The sequence below is a fragment of the Corvus hawaiiensis genome, chromosome 9 (genome assembly GCF_020740725.1).
Source record: "Corvus hawaiiensis isolate bCorHaw1 chromosome 9, bCorHaw1.pri.cur, whole genome shotgun sequence".
NCBI lineage: Eukaryota > Metazoa > Chordata > Aves > Passeriformes > Corvidae > Corvus > Corvus hawaiiensis.
Window position 1 is genome coordinate 7,885,675 of NC_063221.1, and position 15,819 is coordinate 7,901,493.

Below are 15,819 nucleotides of genomic sequence, written 5' to 3' on the forward strand. Positions count from 1 at the left end.
ATATATGAAAGTTCATACTCCTGGGAGGTGTTTCTGTGGCCATGTTGGTCCAGGCTTACTCAACTTTTGTAGTACAAAATGATACGCAATCTCATGCAGTTGTTATGTATGCAGATCTGAATATTTCACTCAGTTTCTGCTGGTTATTTGTGAGAAGTAGTATGAGATTCAACTAGAAAGTAATTTTCTTAAGGAGAGCAATACTAGCTCTGCATGCAGCCTTGGGATTTGACATATTCTGGCACATGTTGAACTGTAGGTTTTCTAACTTAATGTTTTTTCTCTTTTATGCAGCCTGCTTCAGTTCAGCAGATCCCCATCCCCATCTATGCACCTCTGCAAGGACAGCATCAAGCTCAGCTGAGTTTAGGAGCAGCACCAGCTGTTTCACAAGCCCAAGAGTTATTTAATTCCTCCTTACAACCTTACAGGTAGGTAGCATATGCAGATTTCTTTGGGGTTTTAGTGTCAGAATTATTGAACGTTGTTCCCTGCAGATTCGTTGTGTTCTGTGCTCCATAGCTGCCTCATCTTCCTGTCTTCCCTGAAATCTCTTTTTGTCTGAGAACTGTGTGTGCAGATTGTCTGCCTTGTACAGAGTAGTTGTGAAATTGTGGGTTCAAAAATTATGCATGATAGTTGTATCTTTAGGAACTCGGGCAAAAGAGCTGAAAACATCAGTCTGTCATACTAAGAGAACAGAAAATGTCTGTCCCTTTAGTTCAGCAATCAAACCAACGCTGAAGTCTTGAAACACTTTGAAGTTCCAGTTTGAACTCATAGGTGGTAAAAAACTTTGTTTCAGATGTCCGAGGGGCAGCAGGGCATGTTTTGGAATGTTTTCTGTTTCCTACAAAAGATAACACTAAGACCAGCATCTCTCAAATGGCATTGATAGCCAGACAAACTTCCCCTGTAAGCCTTTCCAAAGCTTCCTTGCACTTCCTATCGAAATTGATTCACAGCAGTATAATTCTGACAAATGTTGTTAGTTCCACTTTGAGAAAGCTTCTTTGGAAATTCAATTAGGGTTTTGCATGGGCTGTAGTTAACCTTGCTTGTTACCATGTAGGAGGCTGAGGCCACAGAAGGTTTAATTAACTACATTTGTATCCTGACTTTGTGCTTGGCTGAGTTTGTGGGACCAAATACTGCTTGTCCTGCTACAGCTGACAAAAGCTGTTGAAAACTGTTGGCTAACTGCAGAAACACAATCAGGCTGGCATGTGGTCCAGATTAAATAAATCTGATCACACACAAACATGGCATTAATGGAGTTCTACCAGTATGAGTACTTCTCCCACATAGTAAATAGGAGGATAAGCTTGGAGATGTACAGGTTGTTGGTTTAAAACAATACAACCAGAAGTTAGAAGTGAACTTCTAGAAAACTTGTGAAAAATATTTTGGCTCCATTGAAGACAATCCTCTGCATACAGTCTGGGAAAAGTTTTTTCCAGTGCTCAGAGTATGACTGTAAGAGTGTTTTGCAGTGAAGGAAGGGTGCAGAACAAAGCTCACCCAGGTGTGGTCACAAGCAAACCCCACCACACCAATAGATTAACAGGACCAGTGCTGTGCTCAGACATATCCAGCACAGAGTAAAGTGTGTTTTCACATCAAAAACACTCATCCTCTGATCTCAAAAGCATTGAGAAGGGCATTTATTTAAAAACCTCTTTGATTCTTCAGTCTGAAGGTGGCTACTCACAGAGTTCTTAATGGGAATGTTTGGATAAATACTTCAGATGGACCAAACCTGTTTGTGGTGCTTTGCTGTACTAGCTTTGGTCTTCTTTAAACAAACTGCAACTTCCCCATGCTGGTGACAAAAGAATTGAATATCTAGTTAAAATTAAAGGGTGTGAGGTCTTTTGAAACCAAAACATTCATTTGGAAGCTACTATTGTCAGCATCCAGTGATTTAAGCTGTAAGTATTAGAAGCTGTACTGTGGAGTCAAGAGAACAAAGCAGTTCATTTCATGACTAAGTGGGGCTACTCACATGTGCTTTCCTATCTACCTTGTAGCACAGGAACTAAGAACTGGCAGCTTTTCTATGTTGCAGTTAAGTTACCCAAGAACTATTTCAGCATGAACATCGAAATAGGTAACTGTGATCTAAGATTTTAGTAAAAAGCCTCAGCGTTTCTTCCAGTGGCCTTTAGTAGCAGCTGTTATTTTGTTATGTGCAGAGTAAGTTGAAAAAAAAATCTAACTTTTTCAGGTGAAAATTTGTTCAATAGAGCCAAGTATCCTAATTCTGTTCAAAGAATATAAGCCATGCTCTTCATTTTTGGTGGCTCATTGTTGAGGTCTGTCAGAATTTTTATGAAGGACACTTCAATCTTTTGCAGATCCCAGCAAGCTTTTATGCAGAGTGGTTTGTCTCAGCCATCACCAGTGGTTCTGTCTGGCACAGCCTTACACAACTTCCCAGCAGTGCAACACCAAGAGCTGGCTAAGGCACAGTCCAGCCTGGCATTCCAGCAGACTTCCAATACTCAGCCTATTCCTATCTTATACGAGCATCAGCTTGGGCAGGCTTCAGGACTGGGAGGCTCTCAGCTGATTGATACACACATTCTGCAGGTAGGAAATGCTCCAAATGCAAAACTTCTGCAGTGGACTGATAGAGGAAATCAAGTCTTGCTCAACTTGGGTGGCAGGAAACTTAAGACACTTGGAAGAGAATGTCCTTTTAATTTAATAAGTGTACATTAGCATAATCTCTGAATTGAGGCATGTTCCCCAAATTACAGGGTTCTTTGTGCTCTATCATTAATTAGAGCTTCAGGTTTAGTTTCTGTTAATGATGATAAAGGGCTGTTCCACCACCTGCGAATGAGAGCTTTATCACAAAGTGAAACCTTCAGGTTTGTCAGCTTCCCATGCTGTGGTTTCTCCTGCTCTGGCTAATGCACCACAGAACTGTTCTCTAAATGCTCTTAATGGGATGGTGTCTCTTGCTCTTCCTAGGCCAGAGCTACACTCACTCAGGCTTCAAATCTCTACTCTGGGCAAGTTCAGCAGCCTGGCCAGAGCAATTTCTACAACACTGCACAGTCTCCCAGTGCTCTCCAGCAGGTAAACTATGGCATGGTAAATTTCCTACATTGTATTCTTCCTAAGAGCATGTTGTGGTTGATGATGTCTGTGGGGTGGGAATAGAGGGGAGGGCTGAGACAACCTTTAATTCTTCCAAAATAAAAATTGACTATTAATAGTGAGGGAGGGCTACTGCAGCAGCACTAAACAAACTGAATGGCTGAGAAGTTAGGTGACGTGCCGTTCATGTTGGTCATTTGTCCCTGGCATTCTTCTCTTGAATAGTTCATTTGTCAGTGATGGGCAAAGATTTAATTGGCACAGTGCTGTTGCTCATTGATTGAGGTACATGATGCCTTTATGGAAGCAGATATTGGGAGTGGTGGAGAGGGAGGGGGGAAAACTCCAGATGCTTAGTGAAGCCTGATTGTTGACGCCAGTTCTCAATGAGCTGGGACCCAGGAGTGCTCCATGTGCCAGTGATAGCCAGTACATAGAAAATAACTGGGAAGTCAGATAGGTGATCATGCAGGACAGCCAGGTCAGTAAAATACCTCTACTGATTTGAAGGGTTTTTAATTCTTTTGTGAAAGAACTGCTAAATTGCTCTGTGCAAGCATTCTGTCATATTTACGGGATACTGTCTAGTGGTTTCCATCTTCTGGTTTGGCTTTTTTATTGAAATGGCTTCAAAAAAAAAGCTTGTGATTTATTATAATAGCCTACCTCATATGCAGGAAAAATTGCCAAGACAGAAATCTAGAAGAAAGATTAGACGTTGTCTGTTGGAAATCTAGCACAGAGTTTTAAGGACCTTTTAGAAGAGCTGGTGCCTTTAATGTGTTCAGTTCTGGCTGTCTCTATAATTTTAATCTCTTATCCTTCATAGCAGAATCCAGGTAAGCCTTTAGCATTTGGAATCTCGTATCATTCTCCTAGTCACACTCAGAATATAATTTTGCAGGTAGTAGATTGTCAGACCAAGACATGCAGTAACTCCTGCCAGTGAGGTCACTGCTGTGGTATTCCATGTTTATCGCTACCACTCTCTGGTGTTTTCAGCCCACAGCACTCACGGTAAATGCAAGCAAGGAACAGGCTGTGTAGTTTTGGGATTGTTTTTAAGCTCAAACTGATGGTTGTTGGAACTCGTGGAAAGTAGAACCTAATTTTCATCCCAGTGTCCTTTGATGACTAAAATTATTGGAAGTGAACAAATAATCCAGTCCGGTCCTGTCCTGTCCCCCTACCCCCAAAATGGTTATTTTATTCTACTTTTGTTTTCTGAGTTGAATTAACCTTCACCTGTCACACAGGGAAATCACATTAATGATGTCAGAGGTAGGAGATCTCATGCAACTTTGTTTCTGCAAAGCACAGGCCCAAATCCCATTAGACCTGATTATAAGGGCAAACCGAGCAATAAATTCACTTATTTGCTTGCAGCTCTCTGGTTAAATAAATAAACTCATTAAGCCATTTGCCTGGAATAAAGCTGAAATAGAGCTTGTAATGAAAGGTACATAATGGCCTTTGTGTCTCTGTTACTGGTGATCTTGTACTCTCTCTCCAGGTGACGGTACCTTTGCCAGGATCACAGATTTCTTTGCCCAACTTTGGATCCACAGCACAGCCACTGATTGCCCTACCCCAGTCCTTACAACCACCACTACAGCACACCCCACCACAAGCTCAGGCTCAAAACCTGAGCAGACCTGCACAAGTGACCCAGCCTTTCAGAGGATTGATCCCAGCAGGAACTCAGCACAGCATGATTGCTGCAACTGGAAAGGTAACAACATTGCCACATCTACAGGACAGAAATTAATTTGAAGCACAGCTGTTTGCTGGTTTATATAACCAGCACAGCAACTCATGTTGACTTCTTGCATCTTAAAAATCTGCCCTAGCTTTAAAAGATAAAAAAGCCAGTCAAGGTTAGTGTGTTAGTTGACTGGGTCTGTGCTTTTAGCTGAGGTTTAGTAGCTAACTTGGTGCTGGTCCATTTGCACTGCAGGAATACCTGGTTTGATAGTGACATCATGGACTAGTAGGGGATTTCATATAGAAGCCATATGTAAAATAGTACTGAGCTGTTGTTAGAGCAGCAGGGGACCAGCATGACTCTGTCAAGGCTGGTGGCAGATTCTGGGCCTGCTTGTGTTTGTTGCTTTGCTTCTAGACTCAAACCAGAACAAGTTGTTTGGGTTCAAGGGTTTCCATTGCAACAAAAGGGAGTTTTAGGGGCTTCAGTGGACTCTGTATCAGCCATGACCTTAAGCCAGAATTAAACTCTACTATTATTGCTGGGGATCTGCCTTTCTGAATAGCACAGAATGGTGCATATTAAAAATGTAGTATTGTATGCAAGACAGGATCTTTCTGTAATGAAAAAAGAAAAGGCTGGTCCTGCAGCTCAGGAAAACTGAGTGACAGGTCCAGTAAGGAAATAACACTAAACCAGTGCAAGAAGCTAGGGGGGAATTCTCTCCTCTCCTTTATGTGAAGCTGCTAAGGTAATTGCTAATAAGGGGATGTGTGGAGCTGGCTTCCAATCACAAGGTCTCTTGTCTTAGATGGAATCCCAGCTTTACAGGCACCGGGGATTTTCGGATAGTGTGCAGCACTCGGCAGTTGCAGTCCGCTTCCAGGTGAGCAGTGGGTGACACCCCTGGACATGGACACAGCTCAGCTGACTGGCAGGAACAGCGAGGTCTTCCCACCTCAGGGACTGATCTACCTCTGCAGCTGCACCTGAAATCCCTGCACCTTCTGGCCTAGATTTTAGGGTGCTTTTGAATATAAAATAACCCCTCAGTCCCAGTGATTTACAGCTGTGATAAGAAAAATCTTGGCTGTTAATTACATGTCTTGGACAGTAATGGGAGTCAGAATTTCAGACCACCTCGATGAAGTTTACATCTCCACACCCCCAGATTGTGTATGGTGATCTTAGCACCATGCAGTTTTCCAGCTTCATGGGATCTGGCCAAATCTTTTCAGCTTTGTAGTTGTTACGAGCCCACTTTGCAAGCAGCAGCATGTTTCTTGCTGCAGTTGTCAGTGGAAAATGATCGCTCATTTCAACAAAAAATGAGGGAAGAGCTGCAGTGGGATGGTGGCCTTAGATGACTTTCCTGCCCTGCTCTAAGATTCCCATCGTGTTGCTGCTAAAGAAAGTCAACTGAAAACAGCCTCTCATTTTTAACTGATTTATTGTTGCTGTTATGCTTCATGGCCATGTGTGGAAATACACTGTTCCAAAAACTAATTTATTCTGTTGAGTGTATCTGCAAAACAGCATTCAAGAGTTATTGCTCCAGTTAGTCTGGAGGTCGTTTTGCATGAATGACAGCTTCATTTTTGCTGTGCTTTAGGCTTGTTTATTTTTATAGATTGGACTATTTTATGGTATTCTTCTTCTCAGCATTTTTCAGGATACAGAGATATTTCTGAATATATGAATATTCAGAATATCATCTGGATATATGAATATATTCATAAAATGTATGAAAATACGTCTAAATATTTTCATGTGGTACCTGAGATGGGAGTCTTGGATAAGGAGATCTCAACTCCAAAATGTATCTTTTTTCTTTTTTTTAGGGCCAAATAGATGAAATGACTCTCAAACCCCCTGTCATTATGCAGGAGGACCAAGTTAGAAACCCAATACCATTGCTGCAAGTGCCAGATAGGGCAGGAAAATTGTACACAGAGGTGCTTGTGGTGCTGGGCCTGTCCTAATTATAAGAGGCTGTTCTGCAGTCAGGCTTTCATCTCCACTTAAGTGACCTCTTTTCATTGAGGTAAGCTATCAGCTGCTTAGCAAACGTAATTTTTTTAATTAGAATTAACATGTCAATTGCTGTGTTTTTCAGATATCAGAAATGGACCTGAAGGCCTTTGGAGGTGGCATTGACGTTAAACCTGGAACACCACCAGTTACTGGCAGAAGTACTACCCCAACCTCCAGTCCCTTCCGGTAAACCTCCCTTAAGTTCAAAATTCCTTAAAACCAGGGCTAGAAAATGTACCTAGTCATGCATGAGCAGCCTATTCTGGAAGGTATGAGGTGAGAGGCCACTGATACAAGATACAGTGCTTAATCTGAGCTTATGAGCAGCATTGCAGTAGGTCATCACATCTGCTGTTGTTAAACAGAAGTAAATAGCTCTGAAATAAAATGTGAAAAATATTTTTTTGGGTAAATAATACTAAACAAGTCATGTGAAATGACCTGGAGTTGTACCAATAAAGCACAGAAGTGGCAGGGAAGATGTACTTTGGGATAAAACTCTTAAGACAGTTTATCTGAATTGTGTAGAAACGCAAGTAGAAACACTTAAAGCCTTAAACAGCAGTTGTGGCAACAGTTCTGTTAGAGGAGTGTGTGTTGTTGCAAGGTCTGTAAGCTGCTCCCAGGTGAAATTAGTAAACAAAACTGACTCTTTGAAGCTTAGAAAATACTGGTGTGCGGAGCTTAGCTGGTATCCCTGCCATTGGTGCCCCTCTGCTCATTTTGCCTGGAGTGTATCAGCCACACCCTCTGCACAAGAGCTCTCTGCAAGTCCAGCTTCGTTTCCTAAAGAAGGCTGTTCACTCTTTTCTCTTTGAGGGCTGTTTGCTGCCCTTCCCCCAGATAATCAGTCAAGCTTCATGTAATTAGTGGTGATTCAACACGTTGGAAGTTTTAATGGAGGGTCATGTTCTTAGCCATATAAAACAGGGGGAGAGCATTTTCTGTGAATTCTTGAAAACCGTTCAAGTGCATTTTGAAACATCTGACAACAGGTCAGAGTAGAAGCAGCTGCATGTTCACTGCCTGTTGTGACAAGCTCTGAACCTTCCATGACAGAGTAAAGAGTGACTGTAAAGGAGCAGGACTGAACATAAGATAGCAGGGATGGGAAGTGGAACACACATCTAACATCAGTGTTTCTGTCATGAGTACTTGGGGAAGGGCTCTTTGATACAGACATACCCTGGAATCTCTTCATAGCCTAAATATTTCTGATAATGCTTTCTCTTTGAATTCTGAAGTTCTGAGGTTTTTTTATAGATAGAAGAAGCTTCTATATAAAAAAAGTTTCACAGCAGCTTTTCCAGGAGATTTATTCTTCCCCCTTCCAATGCTGAATTTCTAGTTAAGTTGTAAAAGGGCAGAAACATCCTCTGAATGAAAGCAGTTTGATTTTAACTGGAGTTCTTTCCTCTAGGGCCAGTTCTACAAGTCCTAACAATCAATCCAATAAAATGAACAGCATTGTCTACCAGAAGCAGTTCCAGTCAGCAGCTGCAGCTGTGAGAATGACACAGCCCTTTCCTGCACAATTTGCACCACAGGTAGGTGATTGGTGGCTTGCTACAAACAGATTTGTTCCTCTGTATGACCTGGTGGCTCTGACTCAACTGTGTTTCCTCAGGCTTTATCATGGGGAGATACAAAATGGAATCCTTAAAATCAAATGGCGTAAGAAACCCAATTTCAAGATCAAAGCAAAAAATTACCTCTCTGATCTTGCTTGCAAGTAGTGCTGATTTTGTGGTGTTTAATTTTGAATTCTGTGCACGCTGAGGGATTTAATACGAGTTGTGCATGATGTAGAACAGACAGCATTCTGGCTTCCCCAGGCAGCTGTAATGCACCTTGTCCTGCAAAACCAGGTCATTTGCTTGGGGAACAGGAGAAGCTTCGTGTCTCACAAGGGTCCCAGTGCATATTTTACATATGTAAAGACAAAGCAGATTTGCAGCTCTGAAGTATCAAAGGAGCAGTTCAGGTTGGAAAGAATCTGTGAGGTCACACAGTCCATACAAGGCAGGGCCAATGGCAGAGTGTTTGATTTGCTTTGGCATTCCAGGGAGCACAGCTTACAAGGGTCGTGCATCTCTGTTGCAGGTGACTGGAGCCAGGCTGCTAGGGAAATGTAGCCTCTCTAAAGGTGTAGGATATTTCTGTCTTCCTTTTAGCATTTGGAGTGTTTGACTGCAGGACTTGAGATTTGATGTCTGAATTGTCACTGGCAGAAACTGCCTCACCTTCCTGGGGCTGCCTTTCACCAGTGACTGCTCCACTGCCTTGTGAGGGTCTTCTCCCTGGTTCCAAGCTGGGTTGAAGTTGTTAGTGCTGCTTTCAGGCACAGTAGCACTGCAGGGCTGGTTTGCTCTTGCAGTTCAAGCCTATTTTCTTGACATTCATTTCATAGCAGAGTGGCAACTTTTCCCCCTTTAAGATAATGCCAACGTGCAATCAAGTTGGCAGTTTTCTAATTGAGAAATGTCTCTTTTTGTTGTTTTTCCCCCACTTAGATCCTCTCTCAGCCTAACCTGCTCCCTCCATTGGTAAGAGCCCCATTTACTAACACCTTCCCAGCGCCTGTTCAGAGGCTGCCAGTAGTTCTGCATAGTCAGATGCCGTCTCAGATGACCACAGGCCTTATGAGCCACCCTCAGTTACCACGTGTGGCCAGAGGTCCTTGTGGATCAGTACCTGGAGCCAGAGGCACTCAGGCCCAGGCTGCGCTGAAGGCTGAACGAGACATGAAGGTCAGTATGTGAACAGCAGTGCTGTTAGCAGCAGTTCAGTCTGACAGCTCCTAGGGCAGGGATGTGTCTGCAAGTCATGGCTTTGTAAAGGGCCTCTGGACCCGAAGCTAGTAGCCAGGCCCTTAACAGCTGAACACAGACCTTCTCTAAGCCCTGATGTTTTTTAATTAAGAATTTTAGACTAAAATATTTGTAGGGAGCTTCCTGTCTCAAGTGGTCTTGTGGTCAGCAGTTGTGGAGCTGCCACTGCTGTCCAAGGCAAACTCAGGTGTCAGGAGCCTGGTTATTTTTGAATGAGCACTGAAGCTGCACACCTACCTGTTAGCTGTCATTTCATCCTCAGCTCCTCCTGTTCCAGCTAGCCTCACTCCTTGGTGACTCTGGAGAGTCATTTCCCAGTGGTTTGAAGTGCCTGTGGTGAATTCTCAGTGGTAGAATGCAGTACATGGTGCACTCCGCAGAAGAGAGGGCTGCATTTCAGTAGCAGGTGATGACAGTCACCTAACTTGTTACAGCACTTTGGGACCCTTCAGTTTGAGGCACTCTTCTTCCAAGGCAGGACTGCAGTGTGGGACATCTGTGTGGGACACCTTTGGACACTGAGCCCGTTTGCTGCAGAAAAGAAGTTGTTTGAATAGATGGTACTTAGGAGTTCCTTCATCTGCTGCCATTCCTGTAACGCATGCACTGAGGTGTCAGAGCAAGAGAGTGTGTTGTTCTGGTTATGCATGGCTGTGGGAGAACTGATTGCCCCATAAATTCTAGATGGTTGGTCCATTTTCTACCACCAGTTTATGCAGCCTGTAGATTTACCAGGTGATGCTTAATACATTGTCCTGAGTGTGCACTGTGGATTGAATGTAGCCAGTCAGAGCAAATACTAACATGCAGTTCTGGTGTCCTTAATCTCCTGCAAACACTGCTGAGAGGAATGAGAGTTACTCTGTCATGCTTGGTTACTGGTGATCAAGTCATCCAGCCTTAAACTCAGGGGATGGCTGAAATTTGGGCAAAAGGTTTCAGTAAAATCAGGCTGTTGCTGCAGTCCTGAACACCAGAGTTCACAGGTTTGTTTTCCGTTCTGTTGCTGCTTGAGTTACTTGGAGCAACTATGCAGTGTGAGAGCCAAGGCCTCTTGTTCCAGACTTTTGCTGTTTTGTCCTCTGTTGCTTTTTGTGTGTGTGTTCCAGCCCCGTTTTTTGTAAAAAAGCAGAAAATACTCAGGTACATGGAGGCTTAGTGCCTGTATGTGGGGTTCCTTGTGTTAAGATAGTCCTTTTTATGGTAAAATAAAAAGGTGTTTGACTGCACTGGGCTTTATTGTTCAGCTTCCAAAAGATCAAACTCTTAATGGAGTCTCTGCAGTCTGGGCAGGAAAGCCAAGTGCTTGCTCTGAAGTGTCTGATCTGCACAGTATGAAAACTGGAACTGGAACATGTTACAGAGGCTGAATTCCACAGGTGCAAGTCAGGGTTACTGGTAGGATTCAGAGGAGGGAAGGAAGGGGAAGGCAGACAGTAGTTTGTGCTGCCTGGGATAAGAGCCTGCTTGGAGCAGGAAGCAGATCAGCCTGCAGTTCACACACAACACAATATTGACCCTGGTTCAGTTACATCCCAGCTGCAGACTCCACAGTCTGTGTCAAGAGCCATGGGGGGGAAACGGGGTGCTCAGACTGTGCTGCTGAGAGAGGCTGTGTGCTCTGGAGGGACAGCACACAAGCAGGAGTGGCCCTCGGGGCCCACAGCAGTGTCATGCAGGCACACCTGCCTCTGCTGGTGTCTGACCTGTGCTCAGGAGGAGGCTACAGTTTGAGCCTGCTGTCAGCAGTGCTCATACTGATAACTGCATAACTGCAGTATTAGTGACGTAAAAAGATGTTAGGTAGTACTTCAAACTGTTGTCCCTGATTCTCATTTTCGGGGAAGGATTAGGAAGAGCAAGGGAAGCCTAGGCATGGTGTTAAGATGCTGCTGAGGATCCGAGCACCCAGACGTGGTGACATCAGGGAAGCAGCAGGACGGACATTGCCCTTCTAGGAAAGTCTGGCCACTGCGGTCAGTCCTTCCCCTTTCATATGGGAAATACTTGTGAAGTCACTCCAATTCCTATGCCTTCTCTTCAGTAAATTTATTTTTTCCCTCTCTTAAGGCAAAGCAAAGAGCAGAGGTCCTTCAGTCCACCCAGAGGTTCTTTTCCGAGCAACAGCAGCAGCAGAACAAACCCATAGGAGGCAAAGCCCCGAAAGTGGAGGAGAACGGGAGCAAACCCACTGAGGCAATTGCTGACTCTTCAGGAGTCTGCCAGGACAAAGCCGAGGAAAAGCCCACCCCTGCACCTGCTGCCACACCGAAACCTGTTAGAACTGGACCAATCAAACCTCAGGCAATCAAAACCGAGGAAACAAAATCTTAGAGGCTGTGTTCCCATGGAGGGAGGGGAGGGGGTGGGCGAGGTGTCAGCAGCGTCAGTTGGTAGCCCGAAGGATGAAGAGCAGCCTGCTCTCCCTGCCGGACTCTGAGCAGCCCCAAGGGGCACAGAAGCAGCAGCAGTTGTGGTGCCAGCTGCTGTGTGTCCAGCTGTGAGCCCCTGGGCTCTCGGGGCTCACATCTGCTCTAACAGCAGGAAGGCTGCTTTTGGGGTGTGCACGTCCCACATGTGTGCACCTGGTTTGGCTCGCACCTGCCCACTTCCCAAAGCCTCAACGTGGAGAAGTAGCAACAGCAGAGAAGAAGGTGGGGAGGCATTTCCTAGCTGACACGGTGACTTCTCTTATTTTCTTCAGGCTCTGATCTTCAGCTGCTATTTTATCGTTTTACAAGCCCATGAGTATGAGAACAGGCAGATCTGAAGATGGTGCTGGGCCAAGTAATGTGTGTTAAGTTCTTAGTGACTTAAGAAGCTTCTATCTTGTATAAACAGAGGGCTCTATGTATTTGCCACGCAAGGTTTAACCTAACACAGAGTAATGCTGGCAGTGTTGGATTTCCTTCTGAAGGCAGTGCTTTGCTGGCTGCTGCTGCTTGGATGACAATTTACTGCATTTAGATCACCATATGAAAAAGCTACTTGGCCACCTGTGCCCTCTCCACCCGCTGCCCCCTCAGTGGCTCTCACCCCTGGAGTTGAAGGTTCGTTGCATCAATAGTCAGATTTGTTCCGTTCACCCCTGTCCAGCTGTCTTTATATGATGCGAGTGGTCCCTAAACGGTTTCCAGTTTCTGTCTGTAACACAGCAACGAGCACTTAAACTGTGCCACAAGAATAAAAGAAACCTTATCAGATGAACTAGAGTTTTATCTCAAAGGTGCATTCTTTATATCAGAGCTGCGTTGCACCACCTCCTTGCCCACAGTGTGCTGGAAAGTAGAATCAAATCAAATAAATGCCTTTTTAATTGTATCCTCTAGTATTCTAGCTGTAGGACAGTACTGTATGATACTTCTGTGAATGTAAGATATCCTGTACCTGCTTATGATATGTAGTAGTGACTGTGCTATACTGGAGCTGTTTTTAATAATGTTATTCTAGAGGTTTTTTTCCAGACAATGATTGAAAGCTAATAAAAAGCACCAGGTACCACATCAGTAGCAGAATTTGCTGTTTTTTTCTGGGATTTTTTTTTTTTTTTTACATTTTTGGAAGGAAGAGTTGAAAGTCTAATGTGAATAATTTTGTTCAAATGACTGCAGAAGCTGGAAAGGCTGTTGCTGCTATTGATGCCTAGTGAATCGCTATTGGTTATCTTTTTATATAAATATATATATAATTTGAATTTTTGGAAACTAGCTGTGATGTCAACTTTGGAAAAAAGTATCCCACTTGTAGTGTGAGTTGGCATTGTACAGAAATTAACAGCCATATTGGTCTAGAAATGTTAAACTTAATTTTTTTTCCATTTGTACAGGGGTAACGCACTGTATGAAATATGTACGGTCTTATTTACATGGGTTTGATTACAGAAACTAATAAAGTATTCTCTAAATAAAGCCCCCGGCTGCTCTCGTGATTGGTGCCGTGCTGCAGGAGGCGAGCGGAGCGCCCGGCGCCGCGTTTCCAGGGAAAGGCTCCCAACGCAACGTGCTCCCAGAAGCTCCGTTGTGTGTATCCTGGCACTTCCACTCCAGCAAAGGGCTTGCAGGACGTGGCTGCCACCCCTCGCCCTGGAAGGAGCCAGGGGGTGTTTGCCAGGAGTTCCAGCTCCAGCTGTTGGAGCTGGCAGTTGTTCCCAACTGGAGCCAGGGTCACACCAGTTGTCCCATCAGCTGATGAGTGACAACACCCGGGCAGCACCGAGTTCAGGGAGCCCTGGCCTGAGCCTTCCCTGCCCCCCTCCCTGGGGCCCTGACCTGGGCTGTGGGATTTGGGACAGGCAGTACATGATCAGCTGGCCACCAGAGGGAACTTGCTTCCCACAAACACCAGGAACCTTTGGTGTCTTGGTCTCTGAGAAGTAATTGCTGCCTGCTCTGCACCTCTGAGGAAAGGGAGGATCCAGCCAGGAGTGTTGGGGTTGGCTCTGCAAGCACCACCAGGAGCTGGACAGGTTGACCTTTGGTCAGAGGTGTTGCTGACAACTCCATGGTGGGTTGCAAAATGGCAGCTTGGGGCCACCAGAGAGGCTGGAGTCCTTTCCTGCCCAGGCTGGTTTTGTTCAGGGTAAAACTGCAGCAATGTGGAGTAAATAAAAGGTGCTGGAATCCACTAATGTAGCTGTGGGCAGAAGGAACCTCTCAGCAGGTAACACTGTGGGTAAATCACCTTTTTCACAAGGATTTGTGAGCACAGCTGCAGTAAATGCTTGGAAAGGAGGGTGGACATGGAAGGACTGAGTGAATGGAGATGCTGCTTCCATCTATAAATGTGCTATAAAAGTAACTGAGTTGTGATGTTTTCCCTGCTTTGAGGTTGCCTTTGGCCTGTTTTGTCTTGAAAGGACACTCCAAAAATGGGAACTCATTCACCAGACTGTTCTATTTTTTAAGGAAATGCTGCTGAAAGGATGAATGTTAAACTCTGTAGTAATAAAGCTATTGGGAAGTCAGAGGAATTTCCCGCAGTTGGCTGTGGGAACGTACTAGGCTTTGGACTATTTTGTGCTCAGAGCAGAACAAGGGGAGTTATTTCTGCAGAAGTTTAATTAAAAGTAAATGCTTGGGCATTCTGTGCTTCCAAATAACCCAGGTTTGATGTGTGCCTTAACAAAACCTCAAACCACCCCAGCTGCCTTTGAGGCCAAGTGGAGCTTTCAGTCATTGACCCCAGTTCGCTGAATATTTTTATGACATTTAATCAGATAACTTGCTCCTGGCTATTTACACTGGAGTAGCTCTTGCTTTTTTAATTTGAGTGGGATTTGGTGTGTAATCTCTTTTCTGGTCATCAGAAATAATTGTGCTGAACCTCCCAGACATTAGGGAACAATTTTGTTTGGGGAATTCAATTTCTTTTTCCTTAATAATGTTGAGGCTGTGAAAAGGTTGTAACTTTTCTCAAGGGCAAGAGCCAGAAGGGGGTTAAATGGGACTGGGGCCAGATCCAGCAACCCCCTGGGCTCAGGCTGGCTTCTTGCTGGGCTGTGGGCGGGGAAGGCTTGTTTTCCCAAAGCCTGTTAAGTAAAACTGTGTATTCAGCGCTGTTCAGATCCAGCCCAGCTTTCTGGAAATCCTGTGTACACTGGCTTGTCTTCCTTTATTTTCTTAGTCAATTAAGAGATGGACTTGCCGGCCTGAGAAGGCCCCAGCGTGGGGAGGGGCGGGAGCTGTCTGCCCTCGGTGTCTGGGCTGGCCAAGGTGCTGCTGCTCCCCGGGGCTCTGCACAAACCCTGCCTTTCATCCTGGGGCTTGGCTCACACCCCCAGGGAGCTGCGGGGTAAAGGGGGGCACCAGCCTCACCTCCCATCCTGTTTTGGGACAGAAATACCTTTCTCCCATCCTTGGTAGCAGGTTTGCTGTGCATTGCTGGCTCTGGCTGCTGCCTGCTTCATTCTCCCCAGCCCTGATGGGCACCTGACAGCCCCTGGGTGACCCCCGCTGCTTCCCTCACCCAGATCCTGCCCTGGCCCCAGGGCTCCCCAGCTCTGTGTCTGACAGTGACAGGGGTGACGTGTTCTTGATCCACCTGAGCTGAGCAGTGGGGGCTGGCAGAGCCCTGCTGCAGATCCTGGGGCTGCTGGGACATCACTGGCCAGAGGGATGCTTTCACTGGCCCTGGCTCAGGTGA

General features: G+C 45.1%; 1 protein-coding gene across 14 annotated transcripts in view; it reads left to right on the forward strand.

The window, feature by feature from the left end:
* PRRC2C (proline rich coiled-coil 2C) overlaps positions 1-13,586 on the forward strand; it is a 70,408-nt gene extending 56,822 nt beyond the window's left edge. For 7 of the 14 annotated variants that reach the window (XM_048312957.1, XM_048312959.1, XM_048312966.1 and 4 more), the window contains 8 exons: positions 295-431; positions 2,358-2,592; positions 2,980-3,102; positions 4,622-4,840; positions 5,625-5,699; positions 6,930-7,033; positions 8,268-8,394; positions 11,749-13,586. In XM_048312957.1, coding sequence (XP_048168914.1) covers positions 295-431; positions 2,358-2,592; positions 2,980-3,102; positions 4,622-4,840; positions 5,625-5,699; positions 6,930-7,033; positions 8,268-8,394; positions 11,749-12,012 — 1,284 coding nt within the window. In that variant the 3' untranslated portion in view covers positions 12,013-13,586. The other 7 variants (XM_048312965.1, XM_048312970.1, XM_048312961.1 and 4 more) reach the window with 6 other exon arrangements.
* The last annotated feature ends 2,233 nt before the right edge of the window (positions 13,587-15,819 follow it).